At 46.5% G+C, this 21,270-nt stretch overlaps 1 protein-coding gene across 2 annotated transcripts in view; it reads right to left on the bottom strand.

Moving 5' to 3' along the window:
• CDC42BPA (CDC42 binding protein kinase alpha) overlaps positions 1–21,270 on the bottom strand; it is a 1,600,792-nt gene that overhangs the window by 406,688 nt on the left and 1,172,834 nt on the right. For both annotated transcript variants that reach the window (XM_069608679.1, XM_069608678.1), the window contains exon 20: positions 16,858–16,949. In XM_069608679.1, coding sequence (XP_069464780.1) covers positions 16,858–16,949 — 92 coding nt within the window. The remainder of the gene's footprint in view (positions 1–16,857; positions 16,950–21,270) is intronic.

The raw sequence follows: 21,270 nt of genomic DNA, 5'->3' as shown, positions 1-21,270 counted from the left end.
TTTCTTTTAAATCCTTAATAGAGACACTTGATAGCTCTGCAATGCACACACTGGGCAATATGTCACGAAGAAGCACAATGGACACCATATGCTATGAGGAATAAGCTGCGTTCTGTAGTGTGTTAACTTACTGCGCTGCTGCATATAAAGGACCGTGAAAAAACAGTAAAGCTGACTTACAAACCACAAATGCAGTTTAAGTCCCTCAGTGTAGCACACAATGAAGCGTTTGCTTGACTATCAGTATGAAGCCCTGCGGTAACCATGCATAGGTCGATGCACGACGTCGAGAGGCACCACTTTTTGACAGTATGGCTGGCTCATCACAGTCAAAGACTTAGTAGCTCAGCACAGTGGAAGAGGGCGGAGCTGCAAAAGATTCTCTCGATTTACTGAAGCTTATATTTTGGATATATGTTTCTCTAATATAATCAGGCGGCTATGCAGAGAAACGTTTACAAGAAAATATCTGACCATTGGCATCAGGGCTCTAGATACGATTTTAAGGTAGTAGTACTTGGCACACGATTTCAGAAAGAATATTTAGAGCTTTTCTTAGGGAATGAAAATTAAATCAGTTCTTACTCTCAACATTTGTATGCCAGTTCAAATATATTTTAATTTTTAAACGTATGCATCATTGTGTAGCTAGTATTCCCCGTAATCACACTGTTATCAGGTTACTTGTCCTTAATGGTTCACCCTTGCCCTGGCTTTCTAAGCATATCCATCAAAGCAGCTGAGTGCTGCTGGCAGCATTTCCATTCCTCCTCCACCAGAGAACATTACTGATGTCATCTCAAAACTTAGACGAATATCATCATTTTTGTCAAATGTAATTATTACTCTTGAGGTATCGAAACAGCCAATCCTTAAAAAACTAGTTGCGATACGGATGGAGATTTCTCACCCTGTTGTCCGCTTCTTTTTCTAGTATTACCACCTCTATTGACATCTGTGAACAACAGACGAATACCATCATTTTTGTCAAATGTAATTTTTACTCTTGAGGTATCGAAACAACCAATCCTTAAAAAACTAGTTGCGATACGGATGGAGATTTCTCACCCTGTTGGCCGCTTTTTTTTCTAGTATTACCACCTCTATTTACATCTGTGAACAACTCTCTGTTTTCTTAAGTGACAAAGTGGAAACCATTTGTGCCGCTATTCCTAAAGCAACTCTGCCTTTGGCCTATTATGTTCCTTCTATTTCTGAGCCCTTTTTCACCTCAATGTTTCCTTTTGATTTCTTTGTCCCCCTCTCCTTGGAAGAATTAATGGTCTGCGTTTTTCTAAATTGTAATCCGACTCTACCCTAGATCCCTGTCCTATTAGACTCATACAACTTTGCTCCCCCATAGTGTGCAAGACTCTTCTTTCTACCCAAAGTTCTTCCTTATATTTGGGTGTTCCTCAGTCTCACAAGGCAGTTATCATGACTCAGTTGGTTAAAAAGCCCTTCAAAGACTCCCTTGTTTCCTCTACCACGCTATTCCCCTTCTTACTATTGCAGTCAAGATCCTGACGGCTACTGTCACCTCCTAGCTGCGGTGCCACTCTGAGCAGGCCTGCCTACTTCACCATCTCCGAGCTATGCTTCATCCTGGCAATGTCACGGAATCCCTCCTTCTGGTCATCCTGGATGATATTAGGTTGGTGACAGATGTTGCTAGTGTCTTTGGCCTGGTTTTACTTGATCTGCCAGCAGCCTTCGACTCAGTTGACCATGATAGCCTTCTCAACCATCAGTCTAATGTTGATATTTCTGTCTTGGCTTTCTCTTGTAACTATTCTTTCATTTCCAATCGCTATGAATCAATCTCTGGTTCTAGGTCAAATATTCGAAAACAAAAGGATCAAATGCCTTTATTTCGATGCCAAAAGGATCGAAAAAAAGGGTCAAATTTTTTTATGGGGGGGGGGGTTCCCCCCGATCCCCACGTTTTCTCTTTAAAGAAAAAAAAATTCAACCCCCCCAATCCTTTTGGATTCGAAAAGAAAGGTAATTCGATCCTTTTATTTTGATACTTTGATTGGACACCTCAATCTCTCATTTCCTTATTCCCAGAAACCATGTTAGCTCATCTGTGAGGTTTGCCAATCTCTCCCCTGTTGTTTAATCTCTATGTTTAGCTTCTTGCTGCACTCAATACTACTTTTGGCTTTTCTCTCTTTACCTATGTGAACGAGACCCAACTTCTCATCTATATGGATGGAGAATGGAGAATGGGAGTCTACCGTTGCTCCTTATCAGTCTTGTCTCTCTACTATATTTAACTGGATTAACGCCGATTTGCTTATGACTACGACTGGTTATGATTCTCCCTGGTTTTGTGCCTTTTGGCCTCATGTTCTAGGTGCATGCCCATCCTTGGTTCCTGTTGTAAAGAATCTTGGTTTCCAGGTGGATACAAATCACAATTTTTCACCAGATCATTTCTTTTTTACCTCCACAAGCTTGCATTTCGATTGCTTTAGCTGTCATCCAATCAGGTCTGGATTACACAATTATCTCTATATGGATCCTCCTTCATATCGTTTTAAAAAACTTCAGGTACTTCAGATTTTTATCTGCACGTTTAAATGCTGGCTTACGCAGCTCAGCTCATGACTCGCCTTGACTCTCTGGCAGTGGGTGCTCTTCAAAACTCTTTATGCTATTTATCGTTGCCTCTCTCTAACACTGCCCCTTATTTTATCCCTTCTTTATTGAAGTTATACTCCTCACTGTCTCCACTCTGCTCATCTTCTTGCTGTACACTAGGCTCCAGCCATCACGAAAGGGCTGACGTGTCTTTACTGATCTTGCACCTTCTTTGTGGAATTCTATTCCTCTTGATCTAAGATTTTCTTCTACCCTCACAGACTTTTAATAAAAAATGAAGACTTGGTCCTTTTCCCAGGCTCTTCGCAATTGTCTTTTTTGTCTTTGATCTTGCTTAGTACCAGTAGCTGGGGCAAATAATCAGATCTAGCACCAACAAACCACACTGCACTGAACACCTGCTTTACAACACTTAATAAATAATGAGGTACGTGTGTCCATCTTACATGCCAGCTTCAGATTAGGACACACAAGAGTAGAACTTTTCTTTGAGGCACATGCTATGAATTCCAGGTATTGAGAGGCAGACATCAGCATATCTTTTACTTCATTTGCTGTTGCTAGAAACATAACTGATTTTAGGGAGTGAAACGGGTGGTTATGCAGCTTATCGGCACCCTGAATTACAGTGTGCTTAAGAAGTTCCTTTCTATGATGGACAATTGATACAATTTTAGAAAATATATCAGTTGTTCTGGGTGAGACTATTTCACAGTTTGAGAGTCACAGGTTAGCACCTCAGGGTGAACAATTATTGACTTCTTACAGATTAATACTTGGATAGAGAGTCTATATAAGAAAGCTAAAACACAGTTGCTATTTCACAAAGAAAATGTTTATCGTTTTTGATTAAGGATCCACCTTCTTTGAATGTCATGATGGCCTTTTTAAACTGAGCAAATTACCCCAGTGGTGCCACGTGAGCAGTGCATTGACCCACTGGGGTTATGTTATATGATGCAGTAACTCTCACCAAAGCAATGTTGCAGGGAGAATCTAGCAAACCGGGCAATAAGATTGGCTAGAAAACCTCCCACTAAATGGTTAGCTTTAAATCGCCTTATTAGAAAACACTACAATGAAAGTATGCTGCAGATATCTCTGTCACAGTAATCAGGGCTATTCTTATCCGAGTCGCCACCTAAGGATTACCTTCAGCAAACCACGTTCTGGCTTTTCTTCCCACCCAGTGGGAAAGCCAACCCTCTGTGATATACTCCGCGATTAAAAGCAGTTGGCGTGCAGCAGGGCAAGAGAAAAAGAAAACGAAGTGCTTGAGGTAGGGTGGTCACCTTTCAAAGGAAAAAAAACAGAAAAAAACAAAACTGACTCCTTACAGACCTGTAACCCAGGACTAACGTGCTCACAGCCAGAGTTATCCTGCCTAACACCACACGTGAATATCTTTGATTGTCTGTTACTCATTTGCATCTTATATTGTAAAATGCATACATGTGTAAGTAAAGAGCAAGGATCAGAGACAGAATTAGTCAGTCAAATTTAGTTCAATTCATATCATAAATAGACAAGGCTTAGGAAAAATGCTGTTTGTACCATAGCTTTGTCTAGACTCGTAATGTTTCCCACAGACAAATGCATATTTCACAAAACTTTGTGGACAAGCTGCAAATCTGAGACTCAAAAGAAAATGCCCACAGGTGGCACCTTAGTGGGAATATCACAAAAAACGAACCTTCTCAGACATTCAGAGGTAATAATTTTGAACGAAAATGTGAGGAGAGGAATGTGTGGGCAGAAGAAGTTAATTGTAATCATTAAAGTTACTCACTGTAGTGACTAGAGTACTTATAGTCCACAGTCCCCTTTCCTCCAACATTGTGGGGCGTCCAACAACATGGGGACGGTACCGGAACCCTTGGCAGCAAATTATCTGAGCGCTCCCTTTAAATTGTGTACAGCGTGCGGCCTAGGGCGTTGGAACGCCCCACAGAGGCCTCGCCCTCCGGCACCTCACCTCAGTCTTCTTTTAACACATCAGACGTTTAGATACCTAGCTATACTGAATTTATTAGCACTGGACAACAAGCGGGGGAAGGTGGGTGGGACGTATGGAGGGAAGGGGACTGTGAGTACTCTAGTCACTCATAATTACTCATAAATCCCGTCCCCTTTTCCTCCATCCTTGTGGGTGATTCCACCGAACAAAGCTATAGGGTGGAGCCGTGACAACCTGCCTCATACCTAGGATGAAGCAAAACGGTTCTTCAGAACCGCCTGAACGAACTCTGCACTGCGCCTGAAGCTGGTTTCCAGGGAATTGTGCTTGCAGAAAGCTGACAGAGTGGCCCAAGTAGCTGCCCTGCTGATGAAATCACAGGAAACATGTTTCTGAAACGCAACTTGTGTGGCCTTAGCCCTTACTGCATGGGCATGAATCCCCTCCAGGACCTGCTTCCTCATGGCTGTATATGCTTCAGAAGTGGCCTGAACCATCCAAAGGGCGATAGATGTCTTAGATGCCTAGGATCCGGGGTAGGAGCCCACAAATGCGACAAATCATGCCTCTGTCTTCCTGAAGGATTTCGTCCTAAAGAGGTAAAACTCAAGGACCCTCTTAAGGTCCAAGGAATGTCGAGCCCTCTCAGCCTCTGAATGCGGGTTTGGCAAGAACATCGGCAGGCGGATCTCTTGATTCAGATGTAATGGAGAGACGACCTTGGGCAAGACGTTTGGGTGAGTGCACAAAATAACCTTGTCATTGTGAAACGTGGTAAAGGGCTTGCACAAAGACAACACCTGAAGCTCGCTGACCCTGTGTGCAGAAGTGAGGGCTACTAGCAAAATGGTTTTTAGCGTTACGAGACGGATGGCCACAGAGGCCATCGGCTCAAAGGGTTTGCGCTGGAAGTCTGCCAGAACCCCATTGAGGTCCCAGACCGGATGCAGTCTATTCACCGGAGGGAAAAGCCTAGACAACCCCTTGAGTTGGGCCTTAACCACTGGGTTGGCTGCCGAAAACACATGCTCTGGGGAATTCTTCTAAGTTGCAATGGCCACAAGATAAGTGCAGCAGGTCCCCAGATTGTGCCAGGTGCTCTGAGAAGGCTAGTACATCGTCCAGAGGGCAGGTGAAAGGATCCAGACCCTTGTAACGAGCCCAATGGCAGAACATGGTCCATTTGCTATTATACTGGGACGGAGTAGAAGGCCTCCTGGCCTGTTGAATGATGTCCCAGTTGTCATCCGAAAATTGTGTATGCTGTAGTCCAAGTTGGTTGGGGACCAAGCCGCTAGAGCGAGCCTGGCTTGGACCAGATGTTCCACTGCTCCAACCTGCTGCACCAGGAAGTCCCTGTTGGGGATCAGAAGATGGACGGGCCCCTGTGAGTACAACAGTAGCAGATCCGAAAACCAGGCTCTCCAAGGCCAGTGTGGGACGATCAGGATGAGGCTGCATCCCACCGAAGCCAAGAACTTGCAGAGGGGAGCATGGGAACGCATAGAACCTGGGGCCGTGCCAACAGATCTGGAAAGCGTCTCCCAGAGACCCCTGACCGTGTCCTTCCCATGAAGCAAACTGGGGGCACTTGTAATTCAGAGGAGATGCGACCCCCCACCGCTGGAACATGGGCAACAAGGAGTCAGTGTGCAATTTCCACTCGTAGGTGTTGAAACACAAGCGGTTCAGCTGGTCCGCTTCTGGAATGCTGTCCCCCGGGAGGTGGACCGCTGAAATCCAAATTCCCTCTGTCCGAACCCATTCCCAGATATATAATGCATCCGTGCAAACGAGGGGGGAACGGGTGCCACCCTGCTTGTTCAGGTAAAACACTGCAGTAGAATAGTCCGTCCTCATCAAAACAGACCTGTCCCTGAAGAGGGACAGAAACGCCTTAAGGGCCAGGCCCACTGACCTGAGTTTGAGCAGGTTGATATGCAGGCAGGCTTCTGCCCTGGACCACGCACCATGAATTGCACAGCCCTCCAGAGTAACCCCCCACCCCGAAAGAGAGATGTCAGTCATCACCACCAAGGTAGGCTCCGGTGTGGACATTGCCGTCCATCAACCACCAGCGAAGATCGGGGAGGAGCAGAAGTATTAGATTCCTGTCCGACTGAGACCCTGTCTCCTGATCCCAATTGGCCACCAGGTGATGCTGTAGGCACCTCATCTTGAGGCGGGCGTGCTGAACAGTGAGCACACAGGTGGCCATCCGCCCCATAAGGTGCTGGAACCACCATGCTGAGGTGGATGAGTTGGCCACAAAGTGCCTTGTCGCCTTGAGAAGGGAGAGGATCCTCTCGGGCGTGGGGAGCACTCGCTGAAAGGACGTGTTCCCATGCACCCCTAGGAAAATCAGATCCTGGGAGGGGCACAGCTGTGACTTCCTCCGGTTGAGGGAGAACCCCATCTGATCGGGAATATCCGACAATCTCTGACAGGAGTGTAGCACCCCTTCAGGGCTTCAGGGTAGCCAGCCCTCACCAGCCAGTCATTTAGGTAAGGGTATAGGTGATGGCCCTCCAAGTGGAGGAGACCCGCCACTGCGTTCATCAGCTTTGTAAAGACACGAGGGGTCGAGTTCAGGCTGAAAGGCAGTACATTGTACCAAAAGTGGTATTACATAATTGTGAACCACAGAAACTTCCGATACGGCTGGTAGATGGGGACATGCAAGTATGCATCCTTGAGGTCTAGGCAACACATCCAGTCCCCTGCCCACAGAAACTCTGCTATGTGCGCAGGAGTTATTTATTTATTGGTTTGTTTGTATTGCGCCGGAACCCGCAGGCATCAAGGCGCAGAGTGTAAAAGGAGAAGGGTGAAGAAGCAGGGTCCAGGTCAAAAAAAGTAGTTATTCAAATAAAATAGTTTGCAAGCGTTTTCTAAAGTTCAGAAGGTTTGGATCTGCACGTAGGTCTTTAGGCAAGTTGTTCTATGCACCAGTGGTCTGGACAGGGAAGCATCTTCCCAGGCCTCTAGACCGGTTACTTCTATGAATTGTCATACAGATGCCCTCACTAGATCTAGTGGCTCTCTTGGGAGTGTGGGCTTTTACACTAGCTTTTAGATAAGCTGGGGCCTGCCCATAGTGACATATGGACAATGGTGAGTGCCTTAAAACGGGTCCTGGCTTCAACTGGAAGCCAATGTAGGCTTTTTCTGTGTGCCGAAACCTACGCTGCAGTAGTCTATCCTAGGTATAATCAATGCTCTCACCAGGGAAGTGCAATTGTTTCCGAGATGTAGCATTTTATTAACCGCAGTAGTCTAAGTTGATATTGGGTTTTATTAACCACATTTTGAATGAGAGCATCTGAGCTCAGTGATGCTTCGAAGATAACGCCCAATGTTTTAACCTTAATTACGGTAGGAATGGAATGGTTATCTATAATGAAGCCAGAGTAGCGGTTCTCGAGTTTCCCTCGGGCCCGAGGAGATCCAAAAAGAAGCAGCCCGCTTTTAGCTGCGTTCAGGCACATTCCATTATTGGCCATCCAAGTCTGAATAGAATTGTATATCAAAGAAACTCTCTCTGCGTCTTGCTCATATACTCCACACAGCTCAATTACCAGCTGTGTGTCATCAGCATAGTTTGTTCAGCTTACTCCTAAATTCATCCAACAAGACGCACAAAGGTTGGCAGAATATAGTGAACAAGGATGGAGAGACATGCGCCCCGATGTACACCGCACCTCAAAATTTCAGCAGGAGAGCTAGCCGTGCCCCAAACAACTCTGGAAATCCTATTGTCCAAGAATGATTCAATCCAGGCAGCGGCTTCCACTGAACAATGGCCTATATTGTTCAGCCTGTTACCAGCAGGTTGAAGTCATAATGAAGCATTCTAGCGGTAAAAACAGATTGAGAAATGACAGGTCCAGGACTATCCTCAGGCCAGCCGGATTGTTTTTGGGTACTGCAAAAATCCTGGAGAAGAAACCAGATCCCCTGTCTGACTGAGGGACCGGTTCCACCGCCTGCATCTCCAGGAGCAAAAGGACCTCCCGTAAGAGAGCCCGGGACCCGATCTGATGAAGAGGAGGAGAGGATGGTAGAGGAAAAGGAAGAGGAAGACTGAAGCCTGTGGAGACCATGGATCGGTTCCACCGGTTAATGTTAATATTAAAGGACATTTGAACTGCGCACTATCACCACCGGAGTGGTCCCCTGGCGCTCTAGTGGCTCTGAAAGAGGAGGGGGGGTTGAGTTAGTGGGTCGAAGCAGGAAAAGTGCAAGAGAGCAGTGATGTGCTGTTGGCGGCCTCAGCCCGGTGGGTCCGTTGGCTGGGCCTGGGGTGTTTGCGGCCGGTAGTCGTCGTGTACTGTTGTGCGAGTCTATGTGCGTTTTTGTTTTGTTGCTGCAATGTAGTGAAGTTTGTACGGTTTGTTGTGCTGTAGGTTTTGGTTGTGTTTTGGTTTGGAGTTTGAGAGGTGTATGCAGAAAGGGAAATTGTTAGTGGGGTTGGTTATTTTGCACCTCTGTCCTGAATTGAGGTGCTCGGTTTGCGTAGTCTTCATTGATGCGCCTCTGTCCTGATCTGGGACTGGCTGGCAAAAAAGGTTCCTTACTCCTCTCGCCCCCACCTCTATCACTTTCCCTCATAGCCCCCCACACCCACGTCCTCCCTTCATGGTCGTGTGGACAGTGCACCCGCTGATGTCAACATCTCAGGTAGTGTGGTGATTGCCAATATCGCGACAATTCCACAACACTGTGGCGCCTGGCGGTAACTACCGGGAGGGCCGGAAGTGTTGGTGTGGTTGGCTGGGTTAGTTGACTCAGTCTCTGTGCGTGTTGCCTGTGTTCCGGTCTTTTCGGTGTCACCCGTCCAGGTGCCGCGGGTGCTTCCTTGTCGGTTCGGGGTTGTCGTGTCCTTTCTAGTTTAGTCATCCTTTTTCCTGTTTCGGTTTTTAGTTTTAATCTGTGATGTTGAAGAGCCAGGTTTTTAGCGATTTCCTGAATTTTAGGTGATCTTCAGTGTTTCTTATTTCTTTTGGGATGTTGTTCCAGGTTTTTGCGGCTAAGTGGTAGAAGGAGGTGCCTCCACGTTTTTTCTTGAGGTATGGTTTGAGTTCCAGGCGGATTTCGTTGCTTGATCGGAGTGGTCTAGTTGGTTTGTAGACAGTTATTTTCCTTTGTAGGAATCTTCTCCTTGTCCGGCGATTGCCCTGTGCGTTATGCACATTGTTTTGAAGGTGATGCGATGTTTTACTGGGAGCCAGTGGAGTGTTTTTAGGGCTGGAGTGATGTGGTCTCTCCTGGATAGTTTGAGTAGTCTTGCTGCTGCATTTGGAAAAGATGCTCTCAGCTGTCCTGGAAAAGAGCCAATCAGCCACCCACTGGAGAGCTGTGTTACTTGACCTTTACATAACTGTTTCTTGGTGCGGGAGGTGGGGGCAGAGGAGGGAGAGCAGGAAAAAACCTGTGCGAAGTCCTCTGCTGCTTCCTCCTGTTGTCGCTGGGTGACCTGTCAGGCCTCTGCGTACCACAGTCCCGGAACCCCTTGAAGCCGTTGAAAGCACAGGGGTTGAATTTGGTCCTGCCCCAAGACTTCTGCCCTGACTTTGTCAAGATGGCCAAGGACTTGGAGGTTTGACGAATTCAAAAATTCCACGCCCAGAAAGGGCAGATCTAGGATCTGCTCAAGCACGTCAGATCACAACTTAGTGGCATGCATCCATGCCGCCATCTTTATCTCGACATCCAGGCACAGCCCTCTGCTGGCTGTGTCGATGTGGGAGATCGAAGACTCCATGAGGTCCTACGCAATGGCCCGGGCATCCACCGGGCATCCACCAGACCGGCCTGGAAGGAGGCTTGCCTCTCCAAAGGAAGTCGGGCAGAAACTCCCCGTGCTCTCACCACAGCTTCTGATTAGCCGCAGCCAAGAGGGCGTCGGCCTGCAGCAGATGCAGTCCTGAAATGGCATAACAGCGTTTGCCCAAAGTACTGGAAAGACAACTGGAAGTGGCTCCCATGGAGGAAGACGACAAAGACGATGGTTTAGAATATAGTGAGGCTGCAGCCACCAGTGAAGAATGTGGGTGGGAAGATAGGAGAATTGGCTCCCTGTCCGTCAGCCTAAACCTGCTTTCCAACTTCTTGTTCATCTGGGCGTTGGCCCTGAGCTTCTCCCAGACCTTTCCTGCCACCAGCAGGACATCCTTCTGGAGAGGGATGCAAGACCGGATCGTGATGCGCTTGCCCAAAACCTCTGCTATCACTCCCGACTCCTGGGGGGGGATTTCTCGGGCAGAGGAACCCCCAAGAATTCCACCAGGCCCCAGAGGCGGTCATGAAAGGCCTTAACGGATGCTGAGGGTCCATCATCCCCACCTCCCCGCCCTCTTTTTACAGACCGAGGGGAGTCTGGGCCCTGGGACAAAGGTGCCAGCACCCCCCCAATCCCCTAGGTCCAAAGCCAAAGACAGGTCCAACAGCTGCTGGAGGGCAGGCATTGGTGGTACAGGAGGCGGTGGAGGGGTCTGAACAACCGGTAGGGCCTGGACCGGGAGAGGGACCAGCACCGGAACCGGTAGCGCTGGAGGAACAAGCGGAGGACCTAGAGGAGCCGGCTGGGGAGGCACCACCTGCGGAATCACCTCCTTCACTATATCCTTCAGGAGCCCTGTCCAGTGGAGTAACTTTGCTGAAAATGTTGGGGGGGCATGACATCTGAAGAAAAGGTGCCCAAGCCAAATGAATGGGGACACAATGGTGTGCCATGAAAGTTGGGAGGGAACAAACATCCCTGTCCCCCCCTAAAATTACGCCCATGGCCCTGTCATTTGAGGGGAATGGATGAGGAGGAGGAATCGCTCGAAGGGGTCCTAGCCGCAGGACCCCCAGTGCCCGGCCCTCCGAGGCACTGTGTCTCCGCTTTTGGTCAAAGCGAAGTGGCTTAGGTATGTAGCCGTAAGGCTGCGATGGGTAGATGTACCCCTGAGGAGACCAAATGCCTGTACCGTACTGTTCGCTGACACTTGGAGAGGGAAAAGGGGACTGGGATCGTCTTGCAAAGCCAATTCAATGGGTGAGAGTGGGCCTTGAGTTGAATACAAAATGGCCACCCGCCTGGCAGGTTCCGGCACATGCCTCTCTGCCATTTTGAAGCCTTGCGGCAGGCCCTGGGCAGGAGGGCGCGAAGTGAGCCACGAGAGGCATCAGACATGGGAGGATACAGCTTGGGTCTTGACCCCGAAGCAGAAGCGTTGACCTCATGATGACTCTGGTAGGCGCTGAGCCCTCGGCCGGATGGCCGGTAGTCGTAACACCCCGACTCACGACCTCGGAGCGAGCACCTGTAGGTTGGTCACCCTTGGCACCTGTGCTGGATCGTGCCAACGACTGACTCTTGGAGGTAGCATCGGACGATCCCTTACCGCTAGGGGTCAAAGAAGAGGACAGCCGGTAGGGCCCCTGAGCCCCTCGGCTTGGGAGCTGGTAGCTTTAGAGACCGTAGGCCTGCTAGAACCTGAATCTGAGGAACCCTTGCCTGTGGGAACCTCCGGGAAGGAGTTGCCGTGCTGAATAGGGCCTACCTTGTCTTGACGAGAGGTCCTGGAGACAAAGTTCTTAAGGTGCGGCGGGAGAGAAGTGTGGAAGATCTCGCTCCAACGCGACACCGATTCGTCAATGCCCTGTAACCGAGAGCGCTGCAGGTCACACACGCGTCCCAGCAGTGATGGGGCCCCAAGCACTCTAGAAAGAGTGCATGAGGGTCCACGGCCAGGAACGCGCGGTCGCATGAGGCAGATCTTGTGAATCCTTCCGCAGCCGACATGTACCTGAGGAGGCGAAGCGCCGAAGGGAGGTTAAAGCAGATTGAAAAATAATGGAGGGGAGCAAGCGGAAAGTTAAAAAAAAATCCCTGCGCTGGCTGCCAGGTGCGACACTGTTCGTGTAGAAAAAGGGACTGAATTGAGGCGCCAGAGGTTCCAGTACTGCCCCCATGTTGAAGGATGCCCCCACAAGGATGGAGGAAAGGGGACGGGACGTATCAGTGTTAGTGTTAGTTCTCACCACATACGTTTCTCTCCATGCAGCCTTCCGAGACTGTGCTGTATATTCCTAGGTCAAGGTTCTGAAACCTTAGGCTCTACTGGTGTTTTGGGCTACAACTGCCATCAGTCTTAGCCAGCACAGGCAAGAGAAATAGATCTTGGGATCTATTGTCTAAAACAGGAGAGCCACAGGTTGCATATCCCTGGCTTAAGGTAACCTGTGAGCAAAGTCCAACTGGATTAGGCTGCACAATCATTCTGCATACAAAAGCAGACATGATGTTTTATGGTGTTAAATTGAAACTCTGCCTCACCTTGAGGATAAAACTGACATGTGCTCATCATAAAGCTTTGCCATGGTGACATTTAGCATTGAACTAACTATTTAGAGGTTACAAAACACTAATCCATCTAGCTGGTGAAATGGCAGAAACAAAGTGTGGCCCTGATTGACTCACTAAGCCTCAATGCATCTGTTGGCATTTGCGAGGGGCTACATGAAGGACTTTATCTTCATCCAGTCAACGAACAGGGCCGAGTGAACATTTGGAATGCAAGAATGCGTCTGGTCTGGGGAAGTAACCACTGATGCAACTGAGATGTACCTCATTCAGAGGTCACTGAGTGAGGTCACTGGACAATAAATGCTCTGGAAACAGGTATTTGCTAGGGTGCTCCACAAGACAGTTATATCAGGGATTTCAGAACAAGCAACAGGTTAAGGGCACAACTGCTTCTTCTCATCCTAGATGTCCATGATTCATTAGGAGTGTGGACAAGCGACTAGTGTTGATTGCTCATAGCTGAGAGCTAGCCAAATGTCAACCAGCTCCTTCAATTTCAGCAGCAGATGGCAATATGCCATTGGGCTCACACGTTTTTAACTGCTCATCCCTGAATTCAGCGACATGTCACTTATGACCTTGCCACTTAAAGGAAAATAACAGAACTGGTAGCCCGACACAAATCCTATTTTGTGCCTAGAAGTTTTATGTCCTGCCAGTAAAATGGGTGAGCATAGGGAGGCGCACGCTTCATTATGTCCAGCCAGCACACTGATTATCTTAGCGCAAGGAAGGAACAGAAAATTGCAATAAAGGTTTCTGCAAGTGTGCTTGGTAGATTCTTACAGTGATTCTTTGTTGATTGCCTCTTTGATACTATTAAATGTATCTGGGTCTACTTTTAACCTTCTGACAAGGCACATCTTTCCCAGGTTGGATTTTGAAAAGCCTACCTGTTATGGCACAGTAACATCAGTTGCATCGGTTATGACCCACAGTCTCTCTATCATAACAATCGATTCAAGAAAGACTTCACTCACCTGGTCTTCTGTACATTATTCTCATTGGATGGGCAAATGCATTATTTGTAATACTTATTGCTACAAAATATTAGATCTACATCAGCATATAAAATACCACAGACCTAAGGAAACAAGATTTGATAGCTCCAATTAAAATATATATGATGAAATACCAGGCACAGACACCATCCATCAACACAAATAATGGAGATATGATGGCTGTCTACTTTTCACATGAACACTCTATCACAACAAAACCTATACGTATCATGAGGATTGAACGACAACCCTGGATCAGTCATACCTTGCTCACAATCCTCAATTTGATTGTGGAGATTGTTTCTCTGCTTTTACTATATAATTTCAATATAAAACAAATTATTATGCTTGAATGTGGTACAGTGCGTGCTTGAAAATTGTAATATTTAAATCTGTCACTGCCTATTCAGAATTCTTTTCAACAATTTCTGCTGTCGCTTGTTGGCTTCCCCACAATGAAATATGCATACCTCCCGAAAATGTTCATTACTGACTGTAATTGCCTTAATCGTCTAATCTCAAACATAAAGGTGACATGGCTCAACACATCCAGAGTGTTAGGCATAGCACCTGGAAGAGGACTTTGAAGTCGAGAGACGACCATTTACTGGATAACTTGGAGACAGCTCTGTCCGTATATGAAGAACTGGGTCTGAGCACTGGAAAACAATAGCAAGAGAGAGCGTCTGCAGATCAGACCAAAAAGCCGTCAAAGGCACTGTCAAACCTGGAACTTCAAAACTCTTGCTCCATTAATGAGAAATTATAGAAGTAAATTAGTTTCATGGCAAAGAAAATCTGAGTGAATAGTTTGGTGGAGTCCTGGACGGAGTAACCCCTTTATTACATTTTACATCTTTGAGTGCGCACCAGGCCAGATTATTTCATTTGTAAGGTCCATTAGGTCTCTTGATATGATATGATATGGCACTTATAACGCAAATGCCATGCATTTCTTGTTTATCAATATGTATCTGCACGATCTACATGTTTTTCAGTTATCCTGCCTGTGCTTGCCAAAGCTTCCGCTACATTAGCTATAGCAGTAGTTGTTAGCATCTACCTCGCCACTTTAAATTGTCACAATACTAAGTGCAATTATTGTCCAACAGGAACAAAGATCTGAATGAGCAAGAGTTAGAAACAGGAATTCGATATTAAAATCCAAACCTAGAACCATTTCACCAGCTTGCAGCCATTGATTGTCACAATGCAAATGTATGATTTCTTGAAAGGTATACAGTGACGTGGGCGTTTATTTAACCAACAAAACAGTTGTAGATCTCTGGAAAGCCACTACCCAATATCACGAGGGCAAAGGAGTATAATGTTATCTTCACTCTGGGGTATGTTACATAGGGGATATGTGCTGGTAGGTAGAAGATAGGTGGGGCTTAATGGAAGTGACTTATAAAACGCTGGGACAATAATGTATTACAACAATGCCCTTTGCATACATGAAGCTTTAGATAAAACAATGTAAAAAACATGCACTTAACCAATGCAAAGACACATGTTTTTAAGTACAATAAAAAAACACTTGCTATTCAGACATGTATTATGAAATCTACTATATTGTAATAATAATAATGTGTACGTAATTCAAATGATTTGACAAAAATGCATGCAGTGGTGGGGTCAGTAGATGCTGTAAATTATAGCACATCAGGAGGTGTGGGACAAAAACCTGAAAAATAAGTGTCATCTGCAACACAATGGCATAACAGAATGGAAACGTTTGTTCTTAGAATGGTTTAGTTCTCAGATGTGAAGCCCATGTAAGAGTACTTCCCTTTTTTAATACCAATCAAGTTAGAGGTATAGTAGATAGAGTGTTAAGTAGTTGGAGGGCACTAGAATGTGTAGACCACTGCGCTTGATCATGTACCTTAGCAAAATTACCCTGCTGCTGGCGATGGTGTTCCAATAAGGAAGTGCCCTTCTTCCTCCAAATGGTAAGTTTTGAAAAGGAGATTGAGCCCTGTTCAGATGAGCGCTGGGTTATCGGATAGTTCAATGTGTAGCTAATGATTCAATAAAATGTATTCAAAACCAATTTGTTGGTGCTATATTTATTAACAAGAAGTCAGCCGACACGTGTTTCGACCCTCAGGGGTCTTTCTCAAGGCGTGTGGTGATATGTAGCAGTCACTGCTGGGGGGCATTGATTCAATGTCCTATGTGTAATCTAAAGTATATGCCGCGGTTTGGTCGATTGTTCAAAAGTGGTCCTGCTTTAGAAGTGGGGACCGTTGTCCACACTAACACACAAACTGGCGTGTTAGGCAATATAATGTTAATTAGCATGAGTTGGGAGCCTGGTTGGGGTTGTAGTGGTAGCAGCAGCTGACACAGCGATTTGTCAATGACAGCTGCTGACGACACGTGTCGGCTGACTTCTCGTAATAAATATAGCACCAACAAATTGGTTTTTAATCCATTTTAAAGTATCATTAGCTACACATTGAACTATCCATTAACCCAGCGCTGATGTGAAGATGACTCAATCTCCTTTTCAAAGCTATAGTTGACAGGGGCAGGCTCCGGCAGCTATGGTTCATCAGTCTCAAGATAGTCCAGTTTAATATGAATTACCAATATTTTTGTTAGCTGGCAAAGTATTTATGCTGTCATGGGCATTGTCAAGCACGATTCCTGCAGCCCACATCCCAGTTCAATGGGGAAGGAGGCAAAAGGGAACAATAATATATTTACATAAAGTATCTCTAACCTGGGTTTAAGTGCCCCCGCGGTGGGGTAGGTGAACATTGTGACTTCTTTGGAATCAACAGTGAAAGGATCTGGGAGAGGAGGGAGTAACCAAAGATGGAACCTACAGGGAACTAACAACTCAGATATTTTCCCTCTAAAGTGTGTATTGGAAAAGACCCACTGAAACCGTGAGGCATGCACTGGGTCGCCACCTGTCACCATACCCTTTTCAGATCTCAGCTCGTCGGTCTCCTTCTTCAGTTTTTCAATTTGCGCCAGAAGCTCTAGATTCAACTTGTCAGACTCTTGCAGTTTACTACAAAAAACAAAGTGAGAGTTTAATAAGAGGGCATACACTGTTTGTTCTGACACTGCATCTCAACAGAAAGAATTTCAATATAAAAACATGCCAAAGAATCTGTATGTTAAACAAAGCATAATAATATATATATATTTTTTAATGTATAGCCACAATTCTAAAATGGGGGGCCTGGTGAAGGGAATTAAGAACCGTTTGCACTGCCTTACAGTTAACATCAGTGCACATTTTTAGGTCACAGGCTAATATCATAGGGGATGCTTGATCCACTTTATATTGCTTTTCACTTACGAATAACTTAAATGTCTATGCATGGGTTAAAACACTGAAGTTAAAACTCAACATATATCAACGTCACAACTTGTTGAGTTGTCAGGATCTGCTTCATGGTGATGGCAGTATCAATTTGTCCGTTTTAATTTTCACCCTAACAATGAAATACTATTATATGAATTTGTTAATGTACAGATTTGAAAAAGACACTTCTAAATATGTTGTTTAATTGTTCATGAAAAATATTTACTGCAACCTCAACAAATAACCAATTATTTACTTTGATAATAACATTGGCAAATACATTGAAGGTAGAACAAGCATTCTCAATATGAGTAGGAAAGACTACAACTTTTTCCATTTTTCCTAGCCTGGTTTTGTTGACATTTTCTCAGATAGGCACACATTCAGGGCCTTATCCGGGATGCAGCACTGTCATACGACGTGCCCATGTCTTGATATCTGCTGTTAAATTTGATATTCAGTAGGTGTTCCAGCATAAGGGGAACATGTGCTTTGGCCAATACACTGCAGTCTGTCATTCGCCTGTAGTATTGCCCTGTCTGCTAACAAAGTATCTTAAATAAGCGCAATTTGCATTAAGACATCAGACTTGTTTTGGAAAGTATAAGAACTAAATTCCAAAAGTTTACCTTTGGAGGGGCATTTTCCTGGATAAATCCAACTCCATGTCCTTATCAGGGATGCAACTCTGATGTGCACTCAGAGGGAACTGACATATAGCTTTGAAACAAGGTTTCACTGCAGGTTTTTCCAGGCTCATCTAGTGGTAGAAATGGCTGTGTTGAAAGCACTCATTAGGAAGGTAGCGGGCTGGTTGAAGATTCTGAATAAAATGGGAATGTCCATGCCCACGGTAATAAGTAGAAAACAAAACCAGACAAAAGGTTGGTGTTTTATTTTGGGTCTTGGTTTGAAAAATGACTTTCTCTCCAGGATTGAAGAAATGTTAAAGTAAATCCCTTGGGAATCGTCTCCCTAGCAATCTGTAATGCCTGAACAAGTCTGTAGTGACAATTTCTCCCAGGGAAATTAGCTTTAAAAGTATGCTATCTGCCCAAACGGGACTGGGGTGCAAAACAAAGTCTATGGCTTCACAAGGAAAGTTCTCAAATAATCTTTCTTTCTGGGTCTCTCTAAGAATATGCCTTAAAAACCAAATCGAATTAGAAAGACCACTCTGTGACCACATGGAGCTGTATTTCTAAATCTGTCAGCTCTGCCGCACATGAGAGTGTACTGGGGGTTACAGGCATGCCGGGACCGGAAAGCGGCATCGAGGAAGAACGGGTAAATGTATGTTTGCATGTGTGTGTTGGGTGTTTGTGTATGTTTTTAGATTGGTTGAGTCTTGGGTGGGGAGGGGGGAGGTGGGTGCTGCCGGTGGGGAGTTTCGGTGGGTGAAGCCCCCCAATTTCGAAATAATCCTGCCAGAGGGGGTGGGAGAGGGGAGTGGCAGGCGGTTGGGAGTGGGATTTAGGGAATGTGTTTTTGTTTTTTGTAAGGTGACCTACACAAATCAAAACAATCACGTAGAACCTCTCCTGTGTGAGACTCACAAACTATTACAGGCAATTGCTTTGGGTTGGAAAGCGTCCCGATCTCTGCTGTGCCTCTCCCCACGGTCGCGGGTTGGGAGGTGTCCCTCAGGTAAAACAAACACTTCTGTTGAAGTTTCAGGTTTGTCACAAAAATATTATCCCCAGTGTCTACCAGAGGTTAGGTAGGCTGGGCCTGATACTATTATTCAAGCCCATCTTTCAATCCTTCGTATTTTAGCCATGCTTGGGGTTGAGCGATATTTGAAGCCGTGTAGCCTTTAGTCATGACGGCAAAGTAAAATGCATTTAAATGTATTCATGCAGTGAGCATATATCTGCATATATGAACAGATCCTCCCATTCAGTTTGAATATCTGGGGTTTGACCCAGCTTAATCAGTTGTTTTGGAACAAACGGATACACTACAATAACATTATTTCCGGGCTGCACTCCAATGGTCAGGGAGCACTCCAATGGTCAGCGATGTGTTCCAATTGTTCCTTTTGTTTTGGTTCAATGCCCCCTTTACCAATAAAGTTCTAGAAGGACTACAATGGGCTACAAGGCTACCAGGCTATGCCAGATGTGAGGGAGATTGTTGACTGATGTGGTTCGAGATAATTTGGCTTTAAGTCGTTGGCATTGAGGCATTAGAGAGAATTCAGCTTCATGCCTTGGCAAGCATTGTTGAAAAACAATGGTTCAAATGCTATAAAAGGCTGGCTTCTGGTGGGAGTGAATGAGACCAGGCATAGCTGGAGGACTTTGGAGCAGACTAAAAACACTCCCTCCATAACATCCTATGTAGAGGGTAATGGGGAGTATCCCTCCTTTTGTCTGTTTGGATTTTGAAGCATCTGAAATTGCATTTTTGGGCTCTAGAGTCTCAAAAAGGCTTTTTTTCAGTTTTGAGAAGAACTACTCTTTTTGAGTGAACTGCATAGACAAGCATTCCTACCTATGGCAATCAGCTCACTACCCAAGGGCATCGTTTTATTCATAATTGACCGTTTGCATCATGCTTTCTCCAGCTGAGCGTGGAGAGCGGTCGCCGGTGGCCTGAGGGGATCAGCAGGCCTGGAAAGCCCTGCCTGGGCCTCCGTGAGTGTTGTTTCTGTGCTTTTGAAATAAGGAAAAAGAAAGTTGAATTGTTTTTTTTTTGCCTCGCGCTCCTAGCGCGGTGTTTGGCCTGCTCCTACTCCCCCCTCCCACTTCCTGGTCTTCCCCCTCCCTCCCCGCCTCCCTGCCCGCCCACACCCCCCCCTCTGATTGGCTGTGTGCCTGCCTCCCCTCTGGCCTACTCGACGGCCGTTCCCCGCGCTCGCTTCTTTCTCCAGCTGAGCGTGGAGAGCGGTCGCCGGTGGCCTGAGGGGATCAGCAGGCCTGGAAAGCCCTGCCTGGGCCTCCGTGAGTGTTGTTTCTGTGCTTTTGAAATAAGGAAAAAGAAAGTTGAATTGTTTTTTGCCTCGCGCTCCTAGCGCGGTGTTTGGCCTGCTCCTACTCCCCCCCTCACACTTCCTGGTCTTCCCCCTCCCTCCCCACCCACCCCCCCCCTCCCTTTGCCTATAACCTCCCCCTCCTGGGCAGCCCTCTGCCCGGCAGCCCCCGCGGCTAAGGGCGACTCCTACAGTGCGGCTCCCTGTGTGTCTGCAGGTGTCCGCAGGGGACGCCAGGCGCCAGTTCCTCCGCTCTCCGGCCCACCCCTCCTCACCTTGCTCACCTCATCCGCACGATGCCTCGCCCCCCCTACTCTAATTGTTTGGGAAACTAGGGTGTTTTTCTCCCCTCGCAGGATTCTCAAACTTAGGTGGCCCTGACCTACTACCCATTACTGTTTGCTCTGCATTGTGTTAAACTAGGGTGCTTTTCTCCCCTCGCAGGATTCTCAAACTTAGGTGGCCCTGACCTACTACGCATTACTGTTTGCTCTGCATTGTGTTAAACTAGGGTGCTTTTTCTCCCCTCGCAGGATTCTAAAACTTAGGTGGCCCTGACCTACTACGCATTACTGTTTGCTCTGCACTGTGTTAAACTAGTGCCCTCCACTCACTTCCTGTCTGCATACTCGTGTCGTCCGCCTCCCCTTCTACTCCATGGTGCTCTCTATCTCGCCTATCTACTCTAACTGCTTCTCCATTGACTATCCTGCTCTCCTCACTAAATCCGGTAGGAAAAAGTTTAAAAAGGACATCCTGGTCTCCAACCCAGGCCTCCCTATCGCTGACACCTACACGAGCGCCTGCTCAAAGGAAACCCTCACTGACATTCTCTTTTTCGTGCCTTCACCTGAACTTTGGACCCTTCACATGGTCGCTGTGCTCTCTCCTTTCTCCACCTCTCCCATTAATGGTGGCACCCGTTGGGATGTCCTCTTGGCCCCTTTCCACTCCTCTAAAGCCATCATTAATGTCTATGCTAACGGGACTGTCTTGGTCCAAGGCCCTCAGGCCAACCTACACCTCTTTGATAGACGCTTCCCATGC

This window comes from Ambystoma mexicanum, chromosome 4q (genome assembly GCF_040938575.1).
Source record: "Ambystoma mexicanum isolate Mex_15411 chromosome 4q, UKY_AmexF1_1, whole genome shotgun sequence".
NCBI lineage: Eukaryota > Metazoa > Chordata > Amphibia > Caudata > Ambystomatidae > Ambystoma > Ambystoma mexicanum.
The sequence above is the reverse complement of the archived record's forward strand: the minus strand, read 5'-3'. Positions and strand labels throughout refer to the sequence as shown.